The sequence below is a fragment of the Nanorana parkeri genome, unplaced genomic scaffold, assembly GCF_000935625.1.
Source record: "Nanorana parkeri isolate BGI_ZX_2015 unplaced genomic scaffold, ASM93562v1 scaffold335, whole genome shotgun sequence".
NCBI classification, from domain to species: domain Eukaryota; kingdom Metazoa; phylum Chordata; class Amphibia; order Anura; family Dicroglossidae; genus Nanorana; species Nanorana parkeri.
Window position 1 is genome coordinate 1,136,001 of NW_017306603.1, and position 16,542 is coordinate 1,152,542.

At 42.2% G+C, this 16,542-nt stretch overlaps 1 protein-coding gene across 1 annotated transcript in view; it reads left to right on the forward strand.

Moving 5' to 3' along the window:
• The first annotated feature begins 2,390 nt into the window (after nt 1-2,390).
• The window catches only part of LOC108788581 (prostaglandin E2 receptor EP2 subtype-like), a 19,543-nt gene continuing 5,391 nt past the window's right edge, over nt 2,391-16,542 (forward strand). The window contains exon 1 of the mRNA XM_018558373.1: nt 2,391-3,454. Within this exon, the coding sequence (XP_018413875.1) occupies nt 2,666-3,454 (789 nt within the window). The 5' untranslated portion in view covers nt 2,391-2,665. The remainder of the gene's footprint in view (nt 3,455-16,542) is intronic.

The window sequence follows — 16,542 nt, forward strand, 5'->3', positions numbered from 1 at the left end:
TAATGGGTTATTACATTTTATCTAATTTTTGGCTGGAGTTCTGCTATAATCGCCAGGTTAAAACTGCTGGAACAAACCCAATCTGTGAACTTTGATCAGGCACACCTTCACATTATTTGTCATAAAGATAACTCTGCTGTTTAACTTAACGTGAAACTCCTGCCAAAGCTTTCCTTCTGGTTTAGGAGAGAGTGGGGAAGGGTTAGAAAATCTGCAAATGTTTTCCTTCTGACAGGGTCCCTGCTGGGGAAATTCACCCTTAGTTTTTGATCCATTGATCGCTGTCCCTGGGACAGGAAGTGAGGGGTAATCTAAAATGTTACAGTTGTCACTAGAAATTGACACAAAATCCAAAACATTGGAGGTTTTAAGGAGACATGTACTTTTTTTTATCAATTATAAATAACTTCATTTATTGTGACCACAAGTTAAAATGGTATATCCTAATCATAAAAAACAAGGTCCCTTTTCTCAATGTGTTCCCCTTATAATTACATAATGTCCTCCACACCATTACACAGCATGTTTGGCAAACATTAGAATCTTGTATGCTTGAGGATATCTTGTGGCAGATAGCGATTCCAATGCTTTTCGCAACATGCTTCTCCAGGGGACCGAGGGCAAATGCGAGGCACACATAGCACAAGGGGACTATCCAACATAAAAGGGGGACACCTCCCCTCCCTGCCAGAACTTGGTGGGAGCACAGGGAGGCACGTAAAAGCAGAGAGCCAGCACAATGGTCCACTGGTCAATCCAGATACCCTGGGCTCAAGGAGTGGACTTAGGATAGTCTTCCAGACTTCACCAATGCCAAGACCCAAGGTAGAGGACTCATCAAGCCGGAGTGCTCTTTGTAAAGGTACCAAACACATTTAAAGGAGGAGCTCCACATAGCTTCTGACAGCACTAACCAATGAGAAACGCGCTTCTTGATAATAAGTGCTTCTCATTGGTCAGTGCCGTCAGGTGACCATGCTGAACAATGAGTACGTGCCATTTGGGAGAGAAATTCAAAACCCAGTGCGCTGGGCTGTACTACATGGCAGTACGGGTACTGATAGTGCACCGGCACTCCTGGAGGGAAAGGAGCATTTGGCCAAAGGTAAGTATAACAGAGAGGGGGCAAGATTGGAGGGAGTAATTCCATTTTCCCAAATTCCCCCGGAAAAGTGTAATGACCCTTTAACCCTTTTTTAGCTCTACCCAACAGAAAGATCCATTTTGGGCGGAGCAGCTTTTAAAATAGACTGTTAAATTAATGTTATTAATAATAATGATAATAATAGTATTAATATAATAATAATAATAAAATAATAATAAACTTTAATCCAAGAGTTTTGAAAAATTCAATATATTTCAAAGATTGAGCTCATCTCCAAATCAATTCTATCTGTAACACCATTGGGAATTTTAGCCCCTTTGTATTAGCTACATTATTCATATCATGCTCCTAAAGTGAGGGTATTCCCTTCGGTGCAAATTAGATTACTTCTATATCATATCGAATACAAATGTTATTAGTTTAGCTGCAACAAAAACATTTAAAAAACAACCAGTTTAACCCTAAACTGGCCATACACCATGTTTTTTCTGGTGGGCTGAAAAAGAAAAATGACTTTATTCCCGATTGGCTGCAGCCATTTTCCAGCTGAGAATTTTTCCACCCAACTCCTTCGATTTTCATATTGCAGGATGTCAGACGGGAGAGTGCCGACAAGGTTTCTTTAAGAACCAGCTGAAATGCGTTCCATGTATGGCTGCCAGCATGTTTAAGTAACATATATAAATACATCACCAACATTTAAAAAAAATACATTTTGTATTATGCTATTTTTTTGTTCATTGTTAAAAAATATTTGTTTAATTAAATTATTGTGTATGTATTGTATGTATTTCTGCAGCAGAATGTCTCATCTATATATACAAGCCAGCAGTAGATCAGAACCTACATACAAAAAAAAGTACAAAATAAAATTTCACTTAAGGGATTGATTCAAATCTCTGTTAATCAAAGTTCCGTAAGTTGCTATATTTTGGCTGGAAAGCTGAATCCTGGAAATGACTTTTTTTCAGCTGCCTACAGCTACAGACTTTCCCAGGTCTAAGAGTCATACAATACTGCAGCCATTCACTGCAGTGCTCCCTTTGAAGAGAGACCAGACTGATGTTGCTCACTCTATAGGCAGGGAACTTGCTGTGGGTAAGGATCTGGGAGGGACTAGAAGCAGCGTGGATTTGTTTCACATGCAACTGTTGAGGCACTTTTCATTTGTCACAAAGGGATACCAGAAGCAGCACCTTGGCTTTGCAGAAGATTGCTGACCCTGGAAACGTGGCCGTGAGCAGTGTAAGTGTCCTTGATAAACTTCAGACTTTTCAGTTTTGCCTTCTTGTAGTCTTAGGATATCGAAACATACACAGCTCAAGTGGTCCATCTAGCCTTGTGCCTCTGTGTTTCTTTCCTCCCTCCCTGTGTGCTCTGGGGAGGAGTGAGAATTTTGTATGATGTCACAGGCTTCCCTCTTTGCCCTGGCTGAGGCAAGTCTTGCTCTCCCAAGTTTCAAGTCTACATGTGCTGCTGTGTGTCCATAGGGGAAGACCAGATGACCTAGCAGTGGCGTACTCTTAGGGCTACATTTTCAGTCCAGCTTCGCTTAAAAGCATGACTGAGCAAACAGACTGCAGAAACCGTACCCACTTAGACCCTGGCGAAAGCCCAGTCATTTCTGCTGTGATGTTCTCTGCTGGCGTGGTGGGAAACGTGATTGCGCTGGTGCTGCTGGAGACTCGCCGCAGGGATTTCCGAGGGAATATTTCTCTGTTCTTCATTCTTGTCTCTGGACTAGTGGTCACAGACTTACTCGGAACCTGTATGATCAGCCCTGTGGTCATGGCTTCTTACGCCAGGGGGCTTTCGTTGATCGAAATGAAACTTTGTGATTATTTTGCATTTGCTATGACTTTTTTCAGCTTGGCCACCATGATGATCCTCTTTGCTACGGCTTTAGAGAGAGCCTTGGCCATTGGACACCCCTATTTCTACGAGAGGTTCATCAAGAAGCGGTGCGGGGTCATCACCTTCCCGATCATCTATGGCTTCTGTATCTTCTTTTGCCTCTTCCCGTTAATGGGCTTTGGGGAGTTTATCCAATACTGTCCTGGCACATGGTGCTTCATTGACATGAAAAGTCGAAATACCAATTCCAAATTCAGCAATGTCTACTCCATGCTTTATGCCACCCTTCTTCTCATCCTCATCATCGCTGTGTTGACCTGTAACCTCGTGGTCATTGTCAGTCTGGTCAGGATGCACAAGAGGCAGAAGACCCGTAGGATTGGTTCCATTACTGCCAATAAGCGGGACAGGATTTCCATGTCTGAGGAGATTGACCACCTCATCCTGTTGTCCATCATGACCATCGCCTTCATTATCTGTTCGCTCCCTTTTACGGTAAGTTGCAAGGTGATTTTTCTAAAGGTTACCAATATAACTACAGGTGTGCATTTTCCTTTTCTCATTTTTACCTGTCCGCACAGCTCTACGCACCTGCTCATTGGGGTCATACTCTGTGTGTCGTGTCGCAGACACATTTTGCAGCAGAATTAAACTGATTGTGGTCCCTAATTCTGGCCACACATGTAGCAGTTCTCAGGGCTCTTTCAAACATTTGTTGATTTAGCACACCACTGCACACAAGGTTCAATTTACTAAGGCAGCTGGGTTTCTTTTCAACTCCTCTTCATTTTATATCATGAAACCTTCTAAAAATGTTCAATTCACTAACATACACATCACTTAGGTGTGTCATTGATATTTTTCAGTGCAAAATGGGTATTTAACCATCCTATTGTTTTCATCAATTATTATTTTATGCTATTTTGTTACTAAACACCTCTTTTACCTGCCTGGATCAATAGAAGCTTACTAAAGATCCACAGCCTGAAGCTAATGCTATTTCACACTGTGATCATCTGTGCAGTAAACTTTGAGAACTTACTTTTTCATTGCTGCAACAGTTAAATCACCTCTTACAATAAAACTAGAAGCAGTAAAACGCTATAACGTACAGAGTGGGCTAAATAAAGCGTGTTATGCGCCCTTGTGAATTGTGGCCACACAGAGCTGCAGTTTGATGCTGTTGGATAATACGGAAACCTGTTTATTCTGTGTTTAGATCTGGATCAAAGCACTACAGCAAAACCACATTATATAGATAAGCAAGAGCAAGTAGATAAAATGTATCTTGCGGGGTTCCTATATGCTCGCTTTCCACTCCTGGGATTATAATGACCCTCGGATAACATTACAAATTCAAACTGCATTTTGCCGATTATAAACCTCTTAAGAACAGAAAAATAGTTTTTACATTCAAGCAGCATAGATATAACATTTATAAAGAATTAGCTAAACCGATTGTTAAGTTTAGAGGAGTGTGCAGAGGCTTACTAGATAATTGGCTGAACTTAATGTGTACAGTGCTGTCAAAGCTGGGTGCAGGCTTTACAGGGAAGCCCAATATAATGGAATGATTAGATTGCCAGTAGTCTTTGTTTAATAGAGGTGGTGACATAAACATGCATGCACATACAGACAAATCACCTCTAATGCCTGCTTATCTAAGAGCACACAATAATGATCCTCTTAAGAGAAAGGGACCGATTGTGGTTTCCAATTCTGGACACACATGTAACAGTTCTCAGGGAATTTCATACACTTTTAAACAGCTGCTGATTGATAACATGATCACATGATCAAAAGTGATAGAAGGCAACCGAAGAGTAATGCCTTTGATCCACCAGCTCACATAAAAGTGTACGTATAGTCCAAACATTGTTGTTTTTTTAGTCTTGGGCAGACTAGATAAGGATTAAAACCCTTGCCAGTTTATTTTTTGCTTTATGTGTATTACCATTGGTGAGATTTCCCTTCACTTCCTGTCCCAGAGATGAGAAAAAGTTTGTGGAAATCTTCTCTTAGACAGTTGCCCCCAGGCCAGGTGTCCCTATTCAATTTCCCCAAGTGTTGTGTTTTGGGGACAACTCTAAAATTTCATTTTTTCTCATTTACTGAATCGGTAATAATGGCCACCATTAAAAATAGAGAGGTGGAATCTACCCAATGGGGACACATACAGCAATATAAACTTCTTCCCCATTCCACCCAAAAAACTACCATTACAGTGGGGCTACCCCCACACGGCAAGGGTTAACTGCTCGTTCGTGTGTAGAGGTATTGTGTAAAGGACATTTACATACCTGATCTCCACTCTTGCAGGCTTCAAGACCTGTTCCCCCTATGCTATGGCGGTCGGAGGTCCGCTGACGTCATCACTTATAATGCAGGGTCCATAGATATGCATTATAGATAAGGATGTTGAGGGACAGTGCATCTGACAGAGCATAGGGAATAGAGAAGGACAACTGGGAGTGGGAGCGGGGGTAGGGGGGAGAAGGGAGAAGGTAAGTAACAATATCACTAGGCACAAACAAGCAGTTAACCCTTGTAGTGTGAGGATAGCCCCTCTGCAAGGGTTATTTGTTTTCACCCCAGAGATAGGCTTTAAGTCAGTGGGTTTCCATGGCCAACTTTTTGCATTGCTTGCAAAAATGTCTTAAAGAAGCTTCCACTTTCTCATACCTGACCTTGGCAAGGATGGTATAGCCATCGAAAGTGCAGTATCCTATAGCAACCAGTTAATTCACCTTTCATTGACCTAGCTTCAGATCAATGAAAAACAAGTGCACTTTGACCTGTAGCACAGAATGAGATTGACGTGTTTTACTGTAAATTTTGCAATGTTTAAGAGAACCAATACCATCACTTCCTCTTTCATATACTCTCTAAGCATTCCTTTATCCAGTGAAGGTTCTCATTCATCCAGCTCATGGTATATCTGTAAAAATTAATTCAAAGCGACTGGACTTGCTGTATTTTTCTTGAAGACGTTTCACTGGTCATCCAACCAGCTTTCTCAATTCACAATGACTTGCACAAAAATTCTCTGGGAATAAATATTGGGAATGTTGCTCCAATCAACATAATTTGTTAATCATAACCAGCATGGGGTCATGGTTAGGTGTTGATGGCATCTGCATAACTAAAGCTAGCAGGTATTATTAACCCACCTAGAGAGAGGTGTTAAAACAGCATTGTATGTGGCAGACAATAGATGTCTCACCCAAGGGACGATCACCCGGCAGGATAAGGTATGCCGCCGGGTTCCCTCCTCTCTCGTGACACTGTCGGGCTCTCAGTCCATGAGAGAGTGCCCAACATTTCATAAGGGGTGACACGAAAATGACTGTCAGTCATTTTCGTGTCACCCCTTCAATGGTGCCACCCGGGTGCAGGCCACATGAATCCAGATCAAACAAATTTACATTACCTAGGAAAGTAGTCTTCTTTGCCGAAGCACTTAGTGATCATGTTACCAAAAGGGATGACTCCAACTGTCTCAGTTCAACTTCCCTGAACTTCCTGTCCAGTACAGGTGCACAAGGGACAACACAGTCTCCAGTATCTGTCCATCTACTAGCTTGGAGAAATAAAACAACTAACAAGAGCCCATTTACATCATAGCGTTGTATTACTATGCGCTAGGTGCATTGCGTTGCCATTCATTTGAATGGCACCCCAATGCACCTCCTGGCCGCCGTTCATTTCAGCGACACGTGTGGTACCCCACCAATGTGCATTGCATTGAAAAAAATGCATGCACTACTTATTTTCACTGCAACGCAATGCACAGTATTACGGTACGGCATGTTGCTCTTCTTTGGCCCCCTATGGTGCCCATGAAAGTTGAAGAAGCCTTTGGAAACATCAGCATTGAGGCCTACTTATATCACACCCCACAATGCATTGCACGACACCGCTCACTAGGTTACTGAGGCCTGCCCCCATTGCACTGTGGGATGTGCAGGGGCAGACCTCAGCCTTGACTTTTCCAAAAGTAAATATTTTGCATAGAGCAGGCACATGAGCTTTGGAGCTACCAGGGAACGCTATTTCAACAGATCTAGAAAGCATTGCTCCTGAAGCAGAAACGGGCAGGGGGACATGCATTGCAGGGGGATGCTTTGTCTGGCGCCCCACCCAGTTACTGGCAACCAGTGTTGGTTGCTGAGAGCTGGGCCAGGAGATGTGTAAGGGCCAAACACATCTCTAGGACTGGCTCTTAGCAACATGGGGTCCTCTGGCCGGCGTACCATTCAGCTCCTGGCAACCAGTAATGTCGCTGGTTGCCAGGAGCTGGGTGGGACACCAGGGGCGCAACTTGTTTGTAGATATGCCTCTGCTGATACCAAATCAAATTCAGGTATTAACATTTGCCGTTAGAAAAAATAAATGTAAGTTTTTTTTTATGAACTGAGCTGCATTGATTTGCGTTTTTTATATTTGTCTACAGTTTGGCTTTAAGAAATCAGCTACACATTTTTTTAAACACGAACAGCATAGAAGCATGTACCTGCCTGCACTGTGTTCCTTCACATGTACCAAGTTAAATTATTTTATAAAAGAAAAAAAAAGTTACATTAACATTTCTTGACACTAAAGAGGCTTGTATGAACTAGCTCATTCCAAAGAATAGCACATACACTACATGCTGCAGTCCCTTTAGATACCACCGGCCAGCCTCGCGTGCAGCCATTTGGAAATATGACAAATATGACAAACCACCGGATATCATAGAAGATAAAACACTTGGTCTGTCAATTTGCAATTTCCTCTTAAAGGAGAACATGAGCATGTTTCCCAAGAATCTGATATAATTACGTAATAAAATCAGTTGTCAATTGCCATGAAAGTAAAGATATAATTTCTGTTGTCTGACGCCTGGAAACTTAGGCCTGTCTGCAGCACACCCACTACATCATTGTGATTGATAAGGAAGCATTTTCAGATCTGCTTGGCAAGAACATGATAAGAAACAAGTCCTATTTTAAATGAATTTTATGTTTTTAACTTGTAATAAACTACCTGGTAGCTAGAGGCATGGTAACTCTGTAGAACAAGGGTAGGCAACCTCGGCACTCCAGCTGTGGTAAAGTATGAATCCCATCTTGCCTCCGAAGTTGGCTACTCCTGATGTAGACAGATGTGTTTCATTTTTACCTTTTTTTAATTTTTTTTAAAATCTAAAATATTTCACCTGAGCTAAATTATACAAATTGTAGCAAATTGCACTTAGCAGCATTTTTCTTAACCTATATCTGCTGAGTTATAAAAGAAAAGAATAGCTGTGTTTTCATTAGGCTCATATTTGGGTTATTGTAGTGTTTACATGATAGTACATTTTGCTGTAACCCTTTTGCTGCCAATGTGTTTTTTTGCACACGTTATAATCCACATTTCTGGCCCGAAAATTAGTTAGAAACCCCAAGAGTTCTATATTTCCTGAAAGCACAGACCCTGTAGAATAAAATGGCGGCAGTTGTATATTTTTACATTGCATGATATTAGAGCAACTCTTTATCAGCCCAAAAATTTCAGTAAAAATTGCACTCAAGTTCATTTTAGTGCTGAAAAATATTATATAATTTATAAAATATAAAAGAGGAGGTTATGCCGAGCAAATAGATACCCAATATGCCAAGCTTAAACATTGCATGCACCGTTCCACTTCCAGATGCTATTCAAGCACAGATCGCACTTAAATAGCTTTTTTCCCCAGCTTCTCTAGCTCAGAAATGACAGCTGAGGAACTGGAAGTGATGCAATCGCTTCTGGCTACCTTCAGCGGGGAGGAGATCGGTGAACGAATGTCCACCAGTCTCTCTCCCCTCTACCCGTGATTCCAGTCCCGAGCCTGCAGAGGGGGTGGGGGTGTTGGGCAGGGTGGGGCACTCTTCACCGGCCCCTGGAAGTGATCTGGTGGTAGCTCAGCCACCAGAATCACTGCCAGTGTAAAGCCGACACTTGGCTTTACATAGCAGAACAAAATCCTGGTGGCTATAGCTGCCGGGAGTCTGTTTAGAGGTGCCCTCTGCCATTGATGTATGGCATACGACACAGACAGTGAAAGGGTTAGGGCCCAACTTCACCCAGCATTTATTTTTTCTTTTTGTACACAAACATTTTTTCAGGCATCTTGTGTGGCCACCAATGTCACGGGTCCTTCCTCCTCTTCTTCCTTATGACGGTGGGCAGTAATTACATAAGGACTTGTGAGCAACTTTCGATAAACAGAACACCCAGTGGGTGTGTCCATGACTGCCTGGGTAAATGTGAGAGATGTCACCAGCACACCGAAGATCCTTATGGAATCACCAAATGCTCATTTTATTGAACAAGTTGTCAGAATAGATGAAAGCGCTTTCGGGACTTATTTTTGCTATTGTATCAAACCCCATCCCAAAAGTACAGTAGCAGCTGAATGTGTAAACAGCATTCCACATACTTCTACATCTCAAGATAGCTGTAAATGTCTGATCATAGCTTCCTCGTAATTGGCCATTTCGACCTCGGAAATGGCTGTCTGCAGGACACTTCAATAGGATTACTGTAAAATGTGTCTAGGTCACAGAATACATTTCCTTTCAGGGTCAGAACTTATTTTGTTTTCATACATAAGATCATGAAACCTTCAGATTCAATTTGCAGAATGTTCAAAACAGGAGAGTACACAGTTGGAGAATATAGAAGTAAAACATTTTACCTGGCAAAATAATTGTGATTCTGTTCAGCCACATTTGTGATTCATAGACCTCTGGCACAATGATTTAACAATCAGAATTATAAGGTATTTTAATTGGACAAGGGCAGCTACATGGAGCACCAAGCTTTGCAAAGTTGGACTTCGTACTTGTCCAGTATATTGTCCTGAATGTGGAGCTTCAATCCCAGTCTCAGGTTTTTGTTGCTGTGTCCCTTCTGGGAAGATTTACCCTCGCTAATGACCATTGTACTCCGGGCAAAAAGGGACATGAAATCCAAAACTTTTTACAATTATCACTAAAACGTAAATGGAGGAGAAATCTTTCGATAAGGGGCAAATGACAACTGTCTGAGGTGGATTTCACCTCACTATTGAGAGATTTCATCTAAATTTCCCATTGTGTCTCTGGGTGTCTTTATATTTCTCTGGATTTTAAATATAAGGCCCTAATTAGACCCATATTTGGGGCATTTGTTAGGAAAGGATGCTGTGTGAATAGTTTCTGTTTCAATCATCAGTTTTGCACGTTACATTCTCTCCAGTCAAAGGCATTTTTGTGGTTTTTAGTCTACCACAGCCCAGCTCAAATCATTTTTTCACATGGTGTCCATACACACGATACATGAAATGGGAATATTTTACTTTTGGGCACTATGTAAATGTAATTGCAATTTACCCGAACTGGCTCTGTGACGGGAGACATATTACTGAAGGAAGCTAGAAGTGAGGGGTTATCACTAAGCTGGGAGACTGAATGACAACAGAGTCTGAGAAATATCGCCTACACCAAGCACAGCCCTGTTGACTTATAAACAGGAAATAAACAGGAAATAAACTCTTACCATTATTATACAAATAATATTCTCATTGTGTAATGCCAGATGTACGCAGCTTATCAACTTCCTGATCTAAAAACTGCAATTTTAGTTCATTGGAAAAAAAGCAAACAAAAAAACCCCAAACTGTGAAAACTAAAAGTAGCCCCACCCTACCTACCCTGGCGAAAATGAAAGCGACACTAAACTCAGGCATTACATCTTAAAAATGCATTTGAGTATCTTAAAAGGGACAATTATGGGGGTGAGTGAAAAACACTCATCCCCATAATTCAAGCCGACCTGTGACACTGAAGCTGCCTCTCCCTGCAGAGAGCGGTGACTGTCAGTCATCGCTCCTCGTAGTGATTCCACCCTCCCCTCTCCTTTTCTCCAGCGCTGAGTGGAGGAGTGGACAGGGGAAGAGGCAGGCACAGCTGGCTTTGCCTCTAGAGTGGCAGAGCCAGCTGTCAATCAGCCAGCAGTGTGGATCTCGACAGTATTGTTGGGAATCCGTCCCGTCTGTGGCACGGCTCTGTGCTGTCAGCATATATTGCCGCTATATGCTGAGTTTTGGGTCACAGGAGGACGTTAGTTTATGTCCTCCTGAGAGCCTGAAGAGAACTATGGCCAAAAAAGGTTAAGCCATAGTTCTCTTTTAACCATTAACAAAAATGTATCTTATTTGTGTAACACTCGGCTGTAGATCCTCAAATCATCTCTGAATTGGTGCTGACACTGTCCTTCCTTCTGGAGGGGGCTACTTTTGTTCTCCATGGTCCCTGTGTGTGTTGTAAAGTAGTCACAGCTTCAAGCTCACTCCCGGGATGGACTACAATCTCATGTTTAGTTTACTCATTTGTATTGAGATTGTAGTCTATCATTGGAGTGAGCTTGGAGCAGTGACTACTTTACAACACACACAGGGAGCATTCGATCCTGTAGCAGCTGAAAGGGGAAAGGACGGCATATTTATTCATGTTGATATTCCCAGAAGCTTCACTTTAGCTTCTAAATTTAATTGTTACAATTTTCTCTATGCACCCTCGCTATTCATACCTGTGAATTGCATCGGTGTTAAAACCCACATTTTAATGCACAGTAAACCATGTTATATGTGTATTGCATTTACCCATGCACATGCAAAGATGCCAATGTGCCCTTACAGTGGCTCTGTAACACCCAAAAAGGGGGCAGGGGTGAAAACAGTTTGGCGCGTGTGGTACAGACCACACACCCTGTCAATGCATAGCTGAATGCCTATAGGTGGGTGTTACAGATCTAAAACTGAGATAAAAGCTGTGCTGGCTCTGACAAGCCGGACGTGTGATTGAGAAATTGCTGCAATCTATATAGGTGCCTCAGTTATTTTTACTATAACTTGCTATAAAACTGCAATCATTCTCTAACATTTCACAAGTTGGTTTTATAATTTCTTGGAAACTTTTCCTGGCATTCTGTAATTATGTGTACCAGGGAACCACCCAAAAATTGTGAAGAAGCAAATTATCTGGTTACATAATCTGATTTAGTCATAAGTAATTTTTTTTTTTTTTACACATGTGGGTTTAATATTATGTAAACAGAACCCATCTGCCTAGAACCACGCAAACTGCCTTAGTGGGCTTGTTTTTAGAGGAGAATCATCTTCATTCTTGTGCACACGTAAGGTGCAGAAATCAGCAACAGCACCTTCCACATTTCTATCCTGACAGGCTCTTTGTAAAGCGGACCTATCAAATATAAATGAAGGTCTTACTGTTTAAAAGCAAACTTAAACAATATGGAATTTACAGAGATAATGTAACTTTGTCCTGCATCAGCAAGGTGACAGCATCTCTTTAAAGTAAATAGGTGACAAATGTATCCAAAAACACTATTAGGGATGATTAAAGTGACACTAAACTCAGGAATTCAATCTTAAAAATATATTCAGGTACCCTAACTACTAACAGAAATGTATCTTATTTGTGTATCACTCGGCTGTAGATCCTCCAATCATCTCTGAATTGGGGCTGACACTGTCCTTCCTTCTGGAGGGGGGCTACTTTTGTTCCCCATGGTCCCTGCGTGTGTTGTAAAGTAGTCACAGCTCCAAGCTCGCTCCTGTGATGGACTACAATCTCAATACAAATGAGAAAACTAAACATGAGATTGTAGTCCATCCCGGGAGCGAGCTTGGAGCGGTGACTACTTTACAACACACACAGGGACCATGGGGAACAAAAGTAGCCCCCCTCCAGAAGGAAGGATAGTGTCAGCACACATTCAAAGAAGATTGGAGGGGCTATAGCGTACTCTGTATGTGTATGGAAAGCAATGAACCACAAAAAGCACACCACATGTGATACCAAAACATGTTATAACATGGTTTGAAGGAGTCCTTAGTACAATGTAATCTAGACAATGCACAGATGTTGCTTTATTAAACCACAGCATGTCCTGTCCTCAGTTTCTGAGATTGGCTGTTGGCCTGGAAATGTCCCTGGTTGTCGATACTGTGCAAGAAATGTCCTCTGTTTTTATCTATCTGTTCTGTGCTCTTATGCTAATTTTGTGGGAATAGTTTGTGGACCCTTTGGGACTGTATGGATTGTGCCATGAATGGTTGCCAAAAATTTAGAAGTGCTTTTTACCAACAATTGGGGTAGACCCAGGGCTGGATTGACTCTCTCTGCTGCCCCAAGGACAGGTTCCTCAATGCACCCCCTACCCTCCAACCCCCCCCCAGGCCAGCCATCAGAAATTTTGGGGCCCCTTACACGGCTTTAGGACGGCAGGGGGGAGGACGGACAAGCAGGTTGCAAATGTGAAGGAACAACAGCTTCCCCGCTCTACATTTAGCCCTGCTTGCTGAAAGCAGGGCTACATGTAGAAAACAACAACCCGTCCAGCGCCTGGAACTGCATGTCCCGGGCTTTGGGAGATTCCACACCCCTGCCGCCCCGAGACCAGGCCTCAGTGGCCTTGTGGGAAATTCAGCCCTGGGTAGACCTTATTATATTGCCCAAACTCAAAAGGGACAGGAAAGCCACATGCCACAATTGCTTCCACTGATTGCCACTGAAGAAGGGGGGGGTGAGGGTCACAGTTTCCAACAGGCTTGGGCGAACTCAGGCGATTTGGGTTTGCACCAAACCCAGGCTTATCTCTAGTTTTTATAAAAGCTTGCTAAAAGCTTTAGAAATGCTTTGTATAAACTTGCTACACATACTTCCCTCATACAAGATGAAGTCCATGTGAACAAGGCCGAATGGGCACCACTTTGTAAGGTTGTTGGGGACCACTTTGTAAGGTTGTGTTTGAAAAGTCCATTGCACAAGAAGGGTCTCTGCAGAGGATTCCTCCAATCGGCATCCACAATATTTTCATTCACAACTCTCGCCCTGATTCATAGATCTATCTGGATAACCTCCAAAAAGACTTTTCAGCAGGTCTTAAGCTGGCCCTACACCAGGGGTGAACAAATAAATATAGAATTCTGGAGCCAGTCTGTCCAATCCTAGGAGCCAGTAGGATGTGTTAGAAGTCACCTCTCTTTGACAACATCTAGAGAAAACCGCCAAAGAATTTTAAGGAGTACAGTGGTACCTCGGTTCACAAACTTAATTGGTTCCACGATTCTGGTCTCGAACCGAATTGGTCGTGAACCGAATCAAATTTCCCCATAAGGTTATATGTAAATAAGGTTAATCCGTTCTGAACCGTACGAACGTGGTCGCGAACAGAATAAAATTTTCCCATAAGGTTCAATGTAAATGAGGTTAATCCGTTCTGAACCATATGTAATTTTTCTTTTAACCACAAAAATATGAAACAAAGTACAGTATGAAGAGAGTGAACACTAACCTTTGCACATTCTTTGGAGCCATGCTGGATTGAATAATACCGTACAGTACTGTATGTGCTAAAAAGCACACAAAAAAGCTTCACAGCAAGACTGCACTGGTCTGTCTGCGACCGTGATCTCGGCTAGAGGAATTTATAGAGATGTCACCAGCCCACCAGACTCCTTCAAGGATAGTCAATCGTGAGTTTATTGAATAAACTCACGATTGACTATCCTTGAAGGAGTCTGGTGGGCTGGTGACATCTCTTTATTGTCTGCAATTGGCGGCGCCATCCGCGGTCATTCCAAGCACCCTTCCCCATATTCGGGGTTGTCCGGTAAGGAGTGCAACAAACCTTTCTCTTCATATCTCGACTAGAGGAAGCCACGGCCACGTGTCAGAGCGGGGAAGATGGCCGCGGTCGTGTTCGTCACCTGATTAGGAGTTGGCGAACGTAAGCAAAATTTTGCCAAACTTCCTGTTCGTGAACTGAATTGTTCGCGAACAGAAGCGTCCGTGAGCTGAGGTATTACTGTATTGGCTACCTGGCTTTTAGGATTTGTCTGGCTCTGCCATATACTATTAGATTTTTTCCTCATTCCGCCGGCACCTGTCAGAATACATGAACAGTGACTGAAGCGGTTGGCTACAGATGCTGTTTGGACAAAAAAATTTCGACCCTGCTCCTTCGACAGTCAGCAGGACCATCTTCCTTTCTAAAGGTGTATGGCCGGCTTTAGGCACCCCAACATCTTACTCTTTCCGGGGATTAAGGCATCAAAGGCAAATCATTTCTTAAGTCAGCGCTGTGGTTTCTAGATCTGGGAAATAAAATAAAATTCCTTCTGGCAGCAAAAAGGTTTATCCAAATTTTCTTGCTATTATGTAACCTTGGGCCATCACATAACATGACACGTCTTCCTGTGTGTCACTACATACACATTGTGAAAGCTACCAGACTTTGGCTGTAATCCAATTTTGCTCCATCTGCATATTTAATTTCCATGCTCTTGTTACACGGATCGTTTCACTTATTTTTCTTGGAGACAAAAAAAAATCAATATTTTTGTGTCGCCAGGATCTGTTAAAAACCCTTAAATTTTCTGTTCTGTCTCCACTTGGCTGACCTCTCAGTCCTTAAAAAACAGGTCCTGTATGTACTCAGCATTGGGTTATAGTATTTTTTTTAAAGTGCCGTATCTATTTTGTACTTTTTTTATTTTTGGAAAAATACATTTGAAAAATGCACATGCTGAAAAAAAAACAAAAAAAACCACACAGGTTTTATGTAATCTGAAAATTGGTCCATATAACAAGTAGAGGCACATCTAAGGGCTTGTTCCCACCAATTACATTGCGTTCCAGAGCGGCAGCTGCTGGAACGCACCGCAATTGCTCACAAAACCTCCCCCTGCGTTCTGGGGCGGAAGGGGGAGTGGCGGTGCATTGAAGTCAATGGCACCGCAGCCACGCCCCCTGCACTGGCTAAGGGCCTGTCCGTGAGAGTGAAAGGTCAGACCACGCTACCTTTTGGGGGTCCACTTCAGGCCTCTGGGGGTCAGGGGGGCACCACACAAGGTTACATTTTTCTTTTGTAAACTACTAACTTCCTAAAAAAACATGTCAATAGAGATAAGCAAAGAAAGGTTTGAAGTACCAGCCTGTGGGATAACCATGGTTGCCTTCATACAGTGGAGAAATGAGTGTAGCCACGAACAGGCAGGAAATGTTTAATTTGCAGGATTATTGGGGGTAAATAAGGGGAAAAGAAAAAAAATACCAAAATAGAAAAATATGAAAGCCACCACATATAAGGACTGGTTATCTGCCATATATTACTATATACAGTATTGACAGTGGATTGAATCAGAATGAACACAAAGTTGCAGTGCTGCGTACTATGGGAAACAACTGTGTATGGGCAGTAGGGTAACAGAAGAGAATGTTGCATAACTGGAATGCAACAATTGTAATGCTCACTGTTTGCATGTACATATACTTCTTCCAACCTTGTATTTATCTTTGCTGATAACGTATCGGAAAAAACACATACGTGTATGTACACAAACACAGCGAACATCATAGAGTAACAGTTCACTAAACAAATACAGAGACAAGGATAAAGATCACGGAAACCAATCAAGCAATAATATTCCTGGACTCATGCAATTATCCCATTGATTTATGTTTATGTCTACTTTTATGTTTAACTTTGCTGGAGAGAGGGAGAGGAGG